The 15,168-nt window shown below is 50.1% G+C and overlaps 1 protein-coding gene across 2 annotated transcripts in view; it reads left to right on the top strand.

Annotated features, from left to right (window-relative positions):
- The window catches only part of Anxa6 (annexin A6), a 55,751-nt gene that overhangs the window by 34,572 nt on the left and 6,011 nt on the right, over positions 1-15,168 (top strand). The window contains exons 13-22 of one of the 2 annotated variants that reach the window (XM_051168161.1): positions 1,559-1,617; positions 3,119-3,197; positions 5,211-5,292; positions 6,735-6,829; positions 7,145-7,258; positions 7,344-7,434; positions 9,012-9,091; positions 10,048-10,101; positions 13,343-13,360; positions 14,228-14,321. In XM_051168161.1, the coding sequence (XP_051024118.1) occupies positions 1,559-1,617; positions 3,119-3,197; positions 5,211-5,292; positions 6,735-6,829; positions 7,145-7,258; positions 7,344-7,434; positions 9,012-9,091; positions 10,048-10,101; positions 13,343-13,360; positions 14,228-14,321 (766 nt within the window). The remainder of the gene's footprint in view (positions 1-1,558; positions 1,618-3,118; positions 3,198-5,210; positions 5,293-6,734; positions 6,830-7,144; positions 7,259-7,343; positions 7,435-9,011; positions 9,092-10,047; positions 10,102-13,342; positions 13,361-14,227; positions 14,322-15,168) is intronic. The other variant, XM_051168162.1, reaches the window with a different exon arrangement.

Here is a 15,168-nt window from a genome sequence, read left to right as displayed (position 1 = left end):
AAAGCGAGTCCAGGACAGCCAAGATAACATAGAGAAACTTTGTCTGGAAAAACAAAGAAGAAGGAGGAGGAGGAGGAGGAGAAGAAGAGGAAGATTTTTTAAAGGAAGACATGGTGTGGCTGGGAGGAAGTGGCACACACCTTTAATCCCAGCACTCGGGAGGCAAAGGCAGGCAGATCTCTGTGAGTTCAAGACCATCCTGGTCTACAAACAGAGTCCAGGACAGCCAGAGCTCTGTGTAACAGAGAAACCCTGTCTTTAAAAGAGGAAGAAGAAGAAGAAGAAGAAGAAGAAGAAGAAGAAGAAGAAGAAGAAGAAGAAGAAGAAGAAGAAGAAGAAGAAGAAGAAGAAGAAGAAGAAGAAGAAGAAGATATGGCTAGATCCTGCATAGTTTATAAATAAACTTAAGAGCCAGGATGCTGTCCCAGGGGCAGTGGGTGTGATGTGCACAGTCTCTGCAGAGAAGTTCACTGAAGAACACAAGTGAGCATTGAAGCCTGCTGTGTGATTAATACTGTCTCAGGGGAGGCCATCCCATGAGGCCTCACCAAGAGATCATCAGATGTAATAGTTTTATACACCAACAGGGGAAAAGATCCAGTTTGTACTTATAAATGGTGTCCAAAGAGGGCTTTTTATGGGCATCATGTACTGGAAATTCCATGGGAAAATAAGTTCGGAAGAATCTAGAATAAGCAAAGATGCTGTCACACAGGAACTTTACCATGGGACTTCTCACAGCTAATCATAGTTTGAGGTCCATTCCAAAGCCAAGGGAAAAGCCGTCTATATCAACTATGGCTTGATCAAATATTTAATTTTGAGTATTTTCCCTATGGGTCTGTTCATGCAACTCTACTCCCATAAAGTGTTTCCCTTGGAAGTCCTGCACCTGGGACAGTGGGATGCCAGGGTGGAGGAAAACAGCAAGCATCTCAGAATTCTATGTTTAGTGAAGTCACCATGGCAGCAAATTTTAATTATTGGGAAGTATTTATACCACAGGAAATGTGTCCGATGACACACACCGGAGACTTGGTCCTTCCTGTGTTTCCCAGCAAGTTGATTGCTGGACAGTGGCTAGCACCGCACTGCTGGCGGTCTCAACTGCTGCAGGAGGAGGGGAGGGGGGCTGGTGTGAACAGTGGCCTCAACCACTGCAGGCGGGGGGGGGGGGTGAAGCTGGTGTGAACAGTAGCCTCAACTGCTGCAGGCAGGAGGTGGGGAAGCTGGTGTGAACAGTGGCCTCAACTGCTGCAGGCAGGAGCGGGGGAAGCTGGTGTGAACAGTGGCCTCAACTGCTGCAGGCAGGAGGGGGGGAAGCTGGTGTGAACAGTGGCCTCAACTGCCACAGGCAGGATGAGAGTGGGGGGCTGGTGTGAACAGTGGCTTCAACTGCCGCAGGCAAGGGGAGGGGGGCTGGTGTGAACAGTGGCCTCAACCACTGCAGGCAGGAGGAGGGGAGGGGGCCTGGTGTGAAGGAACTTTTTGCCTCACATCTTGTCCAAGGAGAGCCAGGTCTGGGCTCAAGCTCGTCTCTCCTCCTCTCTCTCCACAGAACGACACCTCTGGTGAATACAAGAAGGCTCTGCTGAAGCTGTGTGGAGGAGATGACGAGTAAGTGGCTTTCCGGGCCTAGGATGGAAAGATGGCCTGACTCTCTGTTCAGCCCCTGTGGATGGGTAGATTGCATGAGCCTGGGCCTGGGGGACAGTGGCCTTCAGCATTCTGATCGCTGCTGTTTTGGGCTCTGTGTGTCTGTCCACTCTATATGGAACTCTCTGCTTTGAGAACTTGGAAGTCGGTCTGGCGTCTAGACCAGGGATTAGAATCCAGGGGATTTAAGCTGGGTATGGTGGCACACACCAGAAGCAGGCAGATCTCTGGGAACCCAGCTTGATCTATGCAGTGAATTGGGAGCCAGCCAGGACTGAGTAGTGAGACCTTGTCTCAAAAAGTAAACGGGGGAGGAGCCAGGCGACGTGGATCTTGAGAAACTAATCCTAAGAAAGCCTGGGGTTGAGAACTGCCTGGCTTCTTCCCATGACTGCCATGGCATTCCCAGGACAGCTTGGGAAAGAGGTGAGGTGGCAGGTGGGCTACAGGGGCCATTCCTGGAATATTAAACCAGGCGACTATGCTATGGCACAATCAGATTTATACAGGGGAAATCGTGGGGTTTTGGAGTTCCTTCTCCAGGGTTCAGTGGTCAGGTAAGGAAGAGACGTGAGAGCTTCCTGCTGACTACGCTCAGGGCTACAGATTGCACAAATTCCATGCTGCGCACACTGGCCCCTCACATGTCCAGGTGCCTAGCAAAAAGAGATACAAGAGTGATGCAGCCGTATTTTGTCCTTGGCTTATTTGAGAAGAGATTTACATAGAAGTGACCCAAGCTGTAAGGAAGAAAGAGGAGGTCAGGGACTGTTCTACTTGTGCCTGGACCAACAAGGCTGCTGGGGAAAGCCCTGCTACATGGGTTGGAGAGAGCTCAGGGAGGACAGAAGAATCACGGAACTAAAGGGTCTTCCGATGAACTCAGGCTAGAGAAGAAATAAAGCCAGACAGGTTTGTGTTAGTGTTGGGGTGTGTATGTGTTAGTGGGCATGTACTAAGGTACACATTATTGTCTCACCAAGTATTCCTGTGTGTCTTTGTGTCAGAATGTATGTTGGTATCTCACCCTGTGTTGGTTGATTGAATGTGTTTGTTGATTGTGTGCGTTGGTTGGTTATGTGTATGTGTTGGTTGTATGTGTGTGTTTGTTGGTTGTGTGTGTGTGTTTGTTGGTTGTATGTGTGTGATAGTTGATTGTATGTGTGTGTGATAGTTGGTTGTGTTGTATGTGTGTTGGTTGTGTGTGTGTATGTGTGTTGGTTGTATGTGGGATCGTTGATTGTATGTGTGTGGTAGTTGGTTGTATTGTGCGCTTGTTGGTTGTATGTGTGTGATAGTTGGTTGTATTATTGTATGTGTGTTGGTTGTATGTGTGTGATAGTTGGTTGTATTGTATGTGTTGGTTGTATCTGTGTACTGGGCGTAAGAGTGTACTGGGAGCATGGGGTGTTGCCCATGATGACGTTCCCTCCCATCCTCTCCCCGAACCCCTCCATTCCAGTGCCGCCGGCCAGTTCTTCCCGGAGGCAGCACAGGTGGCCTATCAGATGTGGGAACTTAGTGCAGTGGCCCGAGTCGAGGTCAGACCCTCCCCACTTCCTGCCTGACCTCTTATCACTGGCTTCCCCTTCTGCTTGCACCTTTCCCCGCTGCTCTGGTTGGCTCCCAGCTGCCCCCTGGTGGCCAACCTGAGCTGAGGCGTCTTATATCTGAAGCTTCCAGATTCCTTGCACTGGTTCTAACCACCCCGGAAATGTTCTGCCCACTCTCCACTAACAGGACTTCCTTCAGTGAGACCTGGCTGCTTCCATGGGGGCCTCTGCATCCTGGACCTGGCAGTGAGCTTATCATGCTGAGAGCAGGGGGCACCCCTAAGTGTGTTACTGTAGGATTCAAGGGTGTACTCCTGAGCACCCTCACACCTGGGGGTCCACACAGGACAGGATGAAAGGCTTCACAGAGGGTCCTGGCAAACTATTCTAGACACTTCTGCATCCTCACTCCCCTTGTGGCCTTTCTACCTGAACCTTTCAAACGATAGGGTTAGACACTGCAGTCCTGGTAGCCTAAAGGCTCTTGAGCTATATGATAGTCTATTCCCTAAATTTGAAGGCAAACGCTGGTGCTATAAGAGATCAGGTTACATGAGAAAAGAGCTTGGCCTGGCAGGTGGAGGCGCCTCCCAAGGCATTAAGTAACACCCAACCTCACAAAGAGAACATGTATTCCTTTTCAGTTCCACCAGCCTTTCAGATAAGTAAAGAGAAACCAGCTTGGTGCCACATCTGTGCTGTATGAGGTGGCTGTTCTTTTACACAGAGATAAAGGGAGCTAGCCTAAAGTTCTGGATTTGGCAAGCAGTAACATCTTAAATCCGGTGACCTTAAACCTGAGTGGAGGCAGGCATTACATTTTATTTTTATAAGTGATCATCTGTTAATGACATAGGATACATTCTTTCTAATTTCGATAGTATATAAAATGTGAGATTATTTTTAATCTCAAAGTTATAGTTCAGTAGTAGAGTATTTGCCTAGTCAGAATGAGGCTTTCAGTTAATTGCTGCTATTGAATAATTACTTTTCGCCTATTTATAAATTTGATCAGCATGTTTTAAATGTCTGTTATGTGTCAGGCACATGTTAGCACAACAAGATATATAAAATATATACATAAAGCTAGTCGTGTGGTATATACATAAAGCTAATCATGGCGCACGCCTTTAATCCCAGCCCTTGGGAGGCAGAGGCAGGCAGATCTCTGAGTTCAAGGCCACCCTGGTCTACAAAGTAAGTTCCAGGACATCCAGGGCTACAGAGAGAAACTCTGCCTTGAAAAAAACAATGCAAAACAAAAATGCTTTTTACAAGTATTTAAATGTACCTCAAGCTAGATCTATTGGAGCTGAGATGCTGTTTGTGTGTACAAACACCCCTCCCTCAATTATTCTAAACAAAACTGTTTAAGCAAAGGTTAAACATGAGGATGCACTTTAATCCCAGCCCTTGGGAGGCAGAGGCAGGCAGATCTCTGAATTTGAGGCCAGCCTGGTCTACAGAGTGAGCTCCAGGCCAAGCAGAGCTACATAGAGAGATCCTATCTCCAAACAAAATAAAACAACTGCAAAACAAAAAACAACAAAAAAAACTTAAGCAGATTAAAAAAGAAGTTAAATTAAGAAGAAGCAAATATGGAAAGCAGCACGAACGTCATTCGGTCATGACTAAAATCCAGAAATGATTCTGCTTTGAAGTCCTTTGGCCTCCTCATGGGGAGCCATGGCTGTAGCAGGGCAAGGTGGGTGGCATGTGCAGGGGCCCCCAATGGAATGTTCAGCCTCCAGAGCTGGGACAGAGCCAAGTTCCATTGCAGGAGCTACCCTGTTCTCTGTCTAGCACTCACCCATCTCCAGGCTTGAGCCTCTCTGCTCTCTCAGCCCTGGGTGAGCCTTGTCTGCTGTGCCTCCTTCTCCAGGCTGCTTGGCTTGGGACTCAGTCTGGAAAGCCTCTGCCACTCACTCTGCATGCTCTTCTCTGGACCTGGCTCCCCAGGGGCCTCCAGACACCTGCTGAGCCACTCTGTCCTTCACACAGCTAAAGGGGACCGTGTGTGCAGCCAATGATTTCAACCCCGATGCTGATGCCAAGGCCCTGCGGAAAGCCATGAAGGGAATTGGTAAGGGTGATGAGGACTGGAGAAGGCCTTTGGGTGGGGGAGGGGGCACAGTAAGAGTCTGGGGGGTGGGGGGAACAAAGCCTTCAGCTAGGCTCTGCAGGGGGAGCACTTTGTGGGAGCTTCTTTCCACCTCAGGTGGGAGGGAAGAGTAGGAGAGGGTCTGGAATGAGCTTGGTAGTAGTCTTCCCTGGACATCAAGGTGTCTGTCCTCCCAGCCTCTGAGCAGGAGCAGGTGTGGAAGAAAGTACTGGTCATCAAGACTGGGGTGTTGACACAGTATGACTCTGAACAAGTACTTAATGGCTCTGGGTCCCCCTTTCCCAGTGTGTAAATTGAAGTTCATTGACCTGAAAGCCCAAAGGCCCTCCCCCACCCCACCCCCCCACCCCACCCCGTGCAGGGCTAACAGCACCCCAATGGTTGGCTCCTCCAGGCTGAGTTTTCTGACAGTGGAAAGAGCCACCACATGAGCAGATACTCAGTTGCCTGCACCCAACTGGGCCTGTGCTTGGAAGGCCCTTGCTGAGAAGGAGAATTGGGGTGTGGGTGGGGTGGCTTCTGCTGTCTTCCTCCCATGTGCCCAGCAGCGGCTCCCAAGGGGTCTCATATGAGCAATGTTTGCCTAGCATCTCTGTAACAGTGAAGCTGCAGGAGCAAAGGCTTTGAAAATTAGATCCCACCAAGTGGTGGCGGCACATGCCATAGACCCCAGCCCTCGGGAGGCAGATCTCTGTCAGAAGCCAGCCTGGTCTACAGAGTGAGTTCCAGGACAGCCAGCATCACACAGAGAAACCCTGTGTCGGGGGAGGGGGGCGCGGCAGGCAGACAGACAGACAGACAGACAGACTAGACAGAGACAGACTGAGGGAGGAAGGGAGGGAGGGAGGGAAGGAGGGAGGGAGGGAAGGAGGAGGGAAAGACATTAGATAATTAGGTCCTGTGTCAGGCCTGAGGTTGGTGGTGCCCCAATGCCTTCAGCCAACATGCTAAAGGGACTGAGGAGCCACTGGCAGGCAGTTGAAGACAGAGGAAATAGTCACTACTTGTGCTGAGACCGCAGAGTTGGAAGGATCCCTTAGGAGCTCCTCAATCCTATTCATGTTAGAGATATGGAAACCGAGTCCCCAAAAGAAAGAAACCTCCCCCAAGGTAGGCAGCCATTGCCAGAGCCAAGATTAGAACTCAACCCATTGCTTGCCACCCCAGCTGCCAACCAGGTGCTCATTACCCACTGCCTGCCACCTTCCTTGTGGTAGTTTTATCTCATCCAGTGGCATGACAGAAGAAAGCAAGTAGCGTGGGGCAAGGTATCCACCCAGGTCAGGACCTCCATCCCAGGTCTTTATCCTGTCAAGGATTGATAGGAGCTATGGGGGTGGGGAGGATGTTGGGAAAGCTAAGCCACAGAACCTCCTCTGAGGTATGTGGCTTTGGTGACCCAGGAACTGACGAAGCCACCATCATTGACATTGTCACACACCGTAGCAACGCCCAGCGGCAGCAGATCCGGCAGACCTTCAAGTCTCACTTTGGCCGGGTAAGAGTCCTTCCTCCCTAGTCTGGGTACCACATTGTCACATTCCCCTAGTGAAGCGAGGCCTGTCACTCCGAGCTCTGTGCAACTGGACTCCAGGGTCTTCGTAGTAATGAGACACACACCCCCCCACCCCCCGCCTCACATACTTGGTTGTGGCATCTTGGAGTGCTCTAGCCTTGGGTCACTCTGTTCCCCCAGTTCCTGGTGGTCAGTGAGTGATTTGTGTGTGGGATGGATTGGTGGGGCCACAGTCAAAGACGGTGGCAGTTTCTGTGTGGATCTGAGACTGGTGTGACCTTGGCTCTGTCCTGGCAGGATTTAATGGCCGACCTGAAGTCTGAGATCTCGGGAGACCTGGCAAGGTTGATTCTGGGGCTCATGATGCCGCCCGCCCATTATGATGCTAAGCAGCTGAAAAAAGCTATGGAGGTAGAGGACTCATACTAGAGGATGGGGTGGGCGGGGTCCTGGCACTTAGGGCCAGAACTGCAGCCTTTGTGTGGACTTTCTATAGGGAGCCGGCACGGATGAAAAGGCTCTAATTGAAATCCTGGCTACTCGGACCAATGCCGAAATCCAGGCCATCAACGAAGCCTACAAGGAGGGTGAGTGTGGGAGGGCCGGCCCATCCTTATTTTATTTGTGCATGTAGGTAAGAGTACAACTTGTGGGAGTCAGCTCTCCCCTTCTACCATGTGAGTTCCAGGAATCGAACTCAGGTCATCAGGCTTGGCAGCAAGCACCCTTACCTGTTGAGCTATCTCGTTGGCCCCACCGTGCTCTTTGAGGCAGGGTCTCTTACTGGCCTAGAGGTTGCCAGTTTGGCAAGGGTGGCCAGCCGTCAAGCCCCAGCGATCTATTCTACCCCTTATCCGCTCTAGGATTACAAATATACACCACCACACCTGGCTTGTTTTGTTTTGTTTTTTGATTTTTTGGAAGGTGTGTTTATCTTTGTAGACCAGGCTGGCCTGGAACTCAGAGATCCACCTGCCTCTCCCCGGAAAGTGTTGGGATTAAAGGTGTGTGCCACTGTGCCCACCTCTTGTTTTGTTTTTGTAACGTGTCTGCAGATCCAACTCAGGTCCTTATGCCCGAGTGGCAAGCTCTTACTGACTACTGAGCTATCTCCTAGCCCTTTTATGAGGCTTCAACAAGCCCCTTGGTGTGCCCCGTCCTACATCTAGGGAAAGTTGGCTGCCCCAAGAGAACAAAGTCCTGGTGGTAGAAGACAATTTAGATAGAATTTGGGCAAAAGAGAGAGTATTTAGCTGTGAGATGGTGGCACAGGCCTTTAATCCCAGCACTGGGGAGGCAGAGGCAGGCAGATGTCTGTGAGTTCGAGGCCAGCCTGGTCTACAAAGTGAGGCTAGGACAGCCAAGGCTACACAGAGAAACCCTGTCTTGAGAAACAGAGAGAGAGAGAGAGAGAGAGAGAGAGAGAGAGAGGGAAGGAGGGAGGGAGGGGGAGAGGGAGAGAGGGAGAGGGGGGGGGAGAGAGCCCATTTACTCTGTTGTCAAGAGGGAGGGTGGCTTCGTGGGCCTGGGGCCTGAACTGTTGCCGAGACCCACGCTCAGAAAGATCTCCCCTGCCCAGTCATATCCTACGCTACTATTCTCTAGAAGGTCTTTAGCTTTAATCAAGTAGCCCTGTGTTTTCATTCTAAATCTCCATGGTTTCTGGTCAGGTCTGAGGACAGTTTTCCTCTTGTAGAGCTTTGAAACAACAGGTGTTTTAAGTGAGGGAAGGGGAAGGGGATTTAGTAATAAGGTCCCCAGATATACTTAGGGTGCAGCAGCTGCTGTGTGAAAGGGATGGGAGAGGGGGGAAGTCAGGGGGTTCCATTGGATGGTTGGGGCTGGGGGTGTAGTTCTAGATCCCTGTCCAGCATGCACAAGGTCCTGGGTTTAGTCCCCAACAGGGCAACAAAATGGATGGATAATTAATTAATGAGGGAGAGGATAATGAACAGGAGAGATGGGGAGCTGGTACAGGGATGTGGAGGGGCCCGTACCAGTACCAGCTGCCGCCTGAAATCAGCAGGAAGATAGCTGGGTGCCCTGTAGAACTGACTGCAGACTCCTTCGACCACACCTCTCCAGCCGATGTGACTTAGTGTAACTCTTACTCCCCCTGCCCCCCCCCCCCCCCCAAAGCTACTCACACTCCGTTCTATCTCAGATTATCACAAATCCCTGGAGGATGCCCTGAGCTCAGACACATCTGGCCACTTCAGAAGGATCCTCATTTCTCTGGCCACGGTGAGTGGATTCATGGTTCTAGGGCCCATTCGTCCACAGACTACAAGAAAGGACTCACCCCACTCCCACCCCACTCCCATTTGCCTCCTCAAGGTTCAGCTGCAAATCTCTGTTGTTACTTTTGTTGTGGTGTTTTTGTTTTGTTTGTTTGTTTGTTTGGTTGGTTGGTTTGGTTTGGTTTTTCGAAACAGGGTCTCTCTGTGTAGCCCTGGCTGTCCTCAACTCACTTTGTAGACCAGGCTGGCCTGGAACTCACAGCAGTCCACCTGCCTCTGTCTCCCCAGTGCTAGGATTATGTTTGTTGTGTTTTGTTTTGTTTTTTTTTTTGAGACAGGGTTTCTCTGTGTAGCCCTGGTTGTCATGGAACTCACTTGTAGAGCAGGCTGGCCTTGAACTCACAGAAATCCACCTGCCTCTGCCTCCCTGAGTGCTGATATTAAAGGCGTGCGCCACCATCCACCCAGCCTGTTGTCCCCTTTTCTTCTGCTTTTTGTTTTGTTTTGGGTTTGTTTGTTTGTTTTTTCGAGACAGGGTCTCTCTGTGTAGCCTTGGCTGTCCTGGACTTGCTTTGTAGACCAGGTTGTCCTCAAACTCACAGCAATCCACCTGCCTCTGCCTCCCGAGTGCTGGGATTAAAGGTGTGTGCCACCATGCCCGGCCTGTTGTCCCCTTTTCAAAGCTGGCTTGCCGCCATCTTAGAGAATTTCTTTTTGATGACCGGTATTGTAACTTTTTAAGGTATTCTTCATACAGAACAAAACCACACAGGTGACCCTGTCCTGTGTTGTCACTGAGGTCCTATACCCAGGGGCCACATAACCTACCCTGGAATTGTTTCTGCATTGCAAAAGATAAAGGGGTGCAGGGAGGTGATTGAGCAAGACCCTGGGTGACTGAAGGCTGCGCATGGGGGAATGTTTGGGGACTGACTTGACTTCTCCACGGTCCTGTGACAGGGAAACCGAGAGGAAGGAGGAGAAAACAGGGACCAGGCCCGGGAAGATGCCCAGGTAAGACTCCTACTACCCATACTGGACAGCTGGTGGGTCCTTGCACTAGAAATATGGTCCAGTTGCCCAGTCTTGCTCTGGAATCATTGTCAGAAACTTCAGGGTCCCAAACAACAGTGTATTTTCAATTATATTTGAGCACATTCATGGAGGCTAGTCATGAGATAACCTCACTGTCGCTTACTGAGCCCACATTTCATACACATATCCAACAGGGTTTATTTAGTATTCGTGAGCAGCCTTGCGGTGCAGCAGAGGGCTTTTGATCTTACATTTCACCAGCATCCATCCAGAAGCCTGACCTCATCTCTAGGGAACGCTGCTTCCTGGTGCCTGGTCTGCCTTGGATGCTAACGGGGCAGTGGTGGTCCTGGCCAGCAAGCGCTTTGCAAGGGAAGGGGAGAGAGAGAACCAGGGAGGAGGCACTGGAGGGAGGGACCATCGCCCTGCACAAACAGGCTCAGGAGTATCTCCGTGAGTGAGGAGCAGATCGTAGGACAGTGTAAGCTCATTTTCTGACAACTAGCAAGTTTTTGTCCCATAAGTATTCTTTCATAGAAACTTTAGAAAATAGAGCTAAAGAAAAAAAATCTGACTCAAAAAAAAAGAAGAAAGAAATCTACCCTCTGTAGTTATCAACTAATAATTATATATATTCAAATAAGATACACACACACACACACACACACACACACACACACACTCATTCCTGTTTATAACAGTTAAACACTAAGCTTGGCAGAGTAAACCATGCCTGTAATCCCAGCAGAGGCAGGAGGCTCTATGCAAGTTCAAGGCCAACCTGGTTTGCACAGAGAGTTTCAGGACTGTTATCAAATGCCCTATTGAAAGAGGGAGGGATGGAGGGAGGGAGGAGTGATATGTGGGTGGCAGAGGACAACTTTCAGGAGTCCTTCCACCCTGTCAAGGCAGGCTCTCTCCTGTTTCTGCCTAAAACTGCTACTTCTGCCTAAAACTGCTACTGGCCCTGCAAGCTTTCTCTGTCTCCCGCTGTAGGAATGCTGGGGTTCCAGATGTGTGCACCACTGCAATGCATGAGCTCTGGGGATCACACTCAGCAGGTTTTCGTGGCAAGTGCTTTTGAGCCACCTCTCTGGCCCGCATTAATCATTCTTCAGAATACACTGTAGTGGCTTCAAATACATTCACAGTGCACAGCCATCGCTGCCACCCCAGCCCACCCCCAGGACTCTTTTTTCTTTCTTTCTTCCTTTCTTCCTTTCTTTCTTTCTTTCTTTTTTTTTTTTTTTTTTTTTTTTGTTGTTGTTGTTGTTGTTTTGTTTTGTTTTTTCGAGACAGGGTTTCTCTGTGTAGCCTTGGCTGTCCTGGGCTCGCTTTTTAAACCAGACTGGCCTCGAACTCCCAACGATCCGCCTGCCTCTGCCAAGCCCGGCTCTTCTTTTCATAAAACTGAAACCCCCAGGCCATGAACTGGCGATTTTCATTCCCGCTCCCTGTAACTCACAGCAGGCACCAGCCTGCTTTCTGTCTCTGGGTTTGACCCTTCTGCACACGTCACATCAGGGGCTTGGCTGCTTGTAGCTGGTTTACTTCACTCGGCACAATGTCCTCATGGTTCAACTGGGTGGTTGAAAATATGCAAAGCCGAGAAGAGCCCATAAGCCTTATAACCAGGATCATTATTGTTTGGCATTTAAATCAAAATGAAATAAAGTATTTCTACAACGGGAAACGTGATCGTAAAATTTCAGGGTGGGCAAAGGAGCTGCCTAGCTCTGGCCTCATGCACACACTTTTTAGAGGCTGACCCTTGAGAGTCACAATGTCCATGGCTCCTGATGAATATGAGCATTTTTTCCATCTAGATAAAAGAAACACTAGTACATACAATACATATGAATATGTAGACTTATGAAAATTATAATAAGTCTTGATTTTTATGATGCTGGGATTCAAACCCAGGACCTTATTCTAAGCTTCCCCTCACCACCCCCACTCCTCCTCACCCCCCCCCCCCCCCCCCCCCACCCCACCCCACCCCAACCCCATCAGCCCCAGCCCCAGCCCCCTCCATCCCAGTCCTATCTTTTTAAAAAAATGTGTTGTTTCTGTGTGCACATAAGTGCAGTGCCTGAAAAGGCCAGAAGAGGGCATCTCATCCCAGGAACTGGAATAATGAGCAATTCTGAGCTGTCTGATGTGGGTACTGAAAAGTAAACTCAAGCCCTCTGATAGAGTAGTGCCAGCTCTTATTCACCAAGTCACATTACCAACCCCCTTAACCTTCTTTAAAGCTGAATGAGACTTGAACATGGTGGCACCTTCTGTGTAATCCCAGAACTCAGAAGGCTGAGGCAGGAGGATTGCTATGCACTTAAGGCCTACCTGGGCTGCTACACGGTGAGACCTTGTCTCCAAAGAGAAGCAGCCAGGTGTGGCAGTACACACCTGTAATCCCAACACTCAGGAAGTAGTGACAGGTAGATCTTTGTGAGTTCAAGGTTAGCCTGGTTTACATAGTTCCAGGACAGCAAGGACTACATAGTGAGACCCTGTCTCAAAACTACATATGTATGTACATACATACATACATACATACATACATACATACATACTTGGATTTTGCTCTATGAGGAATACACTGGTTGGTAGGATGCTGAGGAAAGGAATAAGGTACACGCAGACTACCTGAATTTATCCCTGGACACTCTGGGTCGGAGCAGCCTGGCCACAGTGTTCACTCCACAGGCTGTTATTATTATTAAGTAGAATGTTTATAGCTCCTACCTCTGCTGGGTGCCTGTGACACCACTGCTCCCTGCTCCCGGGTCTCAGCCATCCCGCCTTTCTCTCTGTGACCTGAGGAGCTAAGGTGATAGAATCATACAGATTCTTTATATAGAGAATTTGTGCCTGCCCCTGTCCCCTTCCCGGATTTGGGGGGGGGGGGCTTTCATCTTTCCAGATGTCAGACAAACTAGGGCCTGCAGGCTACCCCCAGTTACCGCGTATGAAGGTAACTCTGGGGAGTTACATTTTAAGATTCATTATTTCCGGGCCTACCTTCCACTCTGAGTTCTAGCCCAGAGCTTAGAGAGAGGCAACATCCCTCCCAGTCCTTCATTGTGTCCCTGAGGTCTCTTGGGAGCTCTGCCCACTCTGAGCCAAGCCTTGGGGCTCCACGATCCTCCAGCCAATCACTCTGGGCTCTGACTCTTGCCTCCCCTCTCTCCCTCCTCTCTCTCCTCCCTGCTCTCAGGTGGCTGCTGAGATCTTGGTGAGTGTTCTAAATCAAGTCCTGTTGTGCTTGGGCTGGGCTAAGTGGGGCAAGGATGGGCAGTGATTGGGGGCTTCCCTCACAGCTTCTCTCTCTCCCCTTCAGGGCCTTTTAAGGACTATGTTGGGTTTTGTTTTGTTTTGTTTTTTTAAAGGGTCAGGTTTAGTAGAGCATTATTATAATGCCAGCACTTGGCAAGCCGAGGCAGGAGGATCAGGAGTTCAAGGTCATCCTCAGCTTCATAGAGAACTTGAGGTCAGCCTGAACTACAGGAGACCCTGCCTCAAAGGGGGGGTTGGGGGGGGGACAAGGCAGGAACAAAGCAAGTGTTTCCCAAGCTTTAGTTGTTTATCTCTGGCCTGGTTTATGCTATATAATCGCCAGCTATGGTTGTTCCCTGTAAGTTGACTCGTTTTAATTTTATGTTTAACCCCAAAGTGAGTTTTTAAAGAGAATTTGAATAGGATCACAGCTGGCTAGGAGATCATTGTGGAAACCTTTACGTGCTTGGGTAAAAAGTCTTTGCCCTTGACCCACCCACCCCCTCCAACTAGGGAAAACTGGCTAGGACATTTTCACTTGTTCACACACATGTCCATGTGCCACTGGGGGATTCTCTAGTGGCAGGATAGGCGTACCAAGTCCCTGCACCCAGCTCCAGTCCCATCTCTGGGTCCTGACGACTTCAAAGGGAGATAGGCTGGCCACCATGCTCCAGGATTGGGGGGAGAAGGGACCAACCGTAGTCACCCTGGATGGCTGACCTAAGCCCACCTTGCCTGCCCTGAGCCTCAGCAGGGACAGTAAGTACTAACTATGACACTCTCATGTCTCCTCTTAAACCCTTGCCCCAACTGGGCTCTGCAGGAAATAGCAGACACTCCCAGCGGAGACAAAACTTCCTTGGAGACACGCTTCATGACGGTCCTGTGCACCCGCAGCTATCCCCACCTCCGCAGAGGTGAGCCTGCTGAGCCCCCATCCCTTCCAGTGTGGCAGTGGGAGCCCCCAAATCTGACCTGAGCCTCCCAGCCCTCTGTGAAGAGGAGAGCAGCCAAGTGCCTAATTCCTTCTCCTGACTCCAGTGGTAAAGCGTTAGGGGACTCCAGAGCACTGGCCTATGCTCAGCCAACTCCCTTCCCCTCCTTACCAAGTCAGGGAGACACCTAGATAAGGAATGGCCAGCAATTCCACCTCAGAAGCATGCAGTATTAAGGATTCTGAGGTGTGCTGTCGTGATCCATTGGTGATGTCTGCCAGGCACAAAGCAGAGAGGGGAGAGGGTGGCGCAGACAAGCCACCAAAGCTGTGTGCAGTGGCAGTCCCAAAGTTCCCTCGCACTGAGACCTTTGCAGCCTCACATGCAGCTGTCTGCTCAGGCTTTGTGCTTGACACTGGACTGCCTTGATTCCAGTCCCCCACTTATCAGCTATGTGGCGGAGCATGTGACTAAGTCTCTACTGCCATCCCTTCTCTAAGAATTGGGATTTTAGTTGTATCTCACATGGTTGCTAGGATACAAAACCTACAGTAAACATAAAGTACTCTGACTGCACTGGGCACGCAGAGCCTGCTGGATATCATTTGGTAATGTAAGTAAGCTCCATCCCAGCCTGTCAGGGAATAAAAGAGAACCAGAGAGCAAGGCCTCGCTGGGTGGTCCAGGCATACTTCCAGGGCATGCACACCAGCCTGAGATAATAGAACTTGCCAAGGCCTGGGGCTATTGGCCAGACCTGGAGAGACTGGTGTGGCCCAATTGGCTCCAAGCCTTATAGCAGCCATAAGGCCAGAACCTGCCTGTTAAC

Source organism: Acomys russatus, chromosome 25, assembly GCF_903995435.1.
Source record: "Acomys russatus chromosome 25, mAcoRus1.1, whole genome shotgun sequence".
Lineage (NCBI taxonomy): Eukaryota > Metazoa > Chordata > Mammalia > Rodentia > Muridae > Acomys > Acomys russatus.
This window is presented reverse-complemented; position numbering and strand designations above follow the sequence as displayed.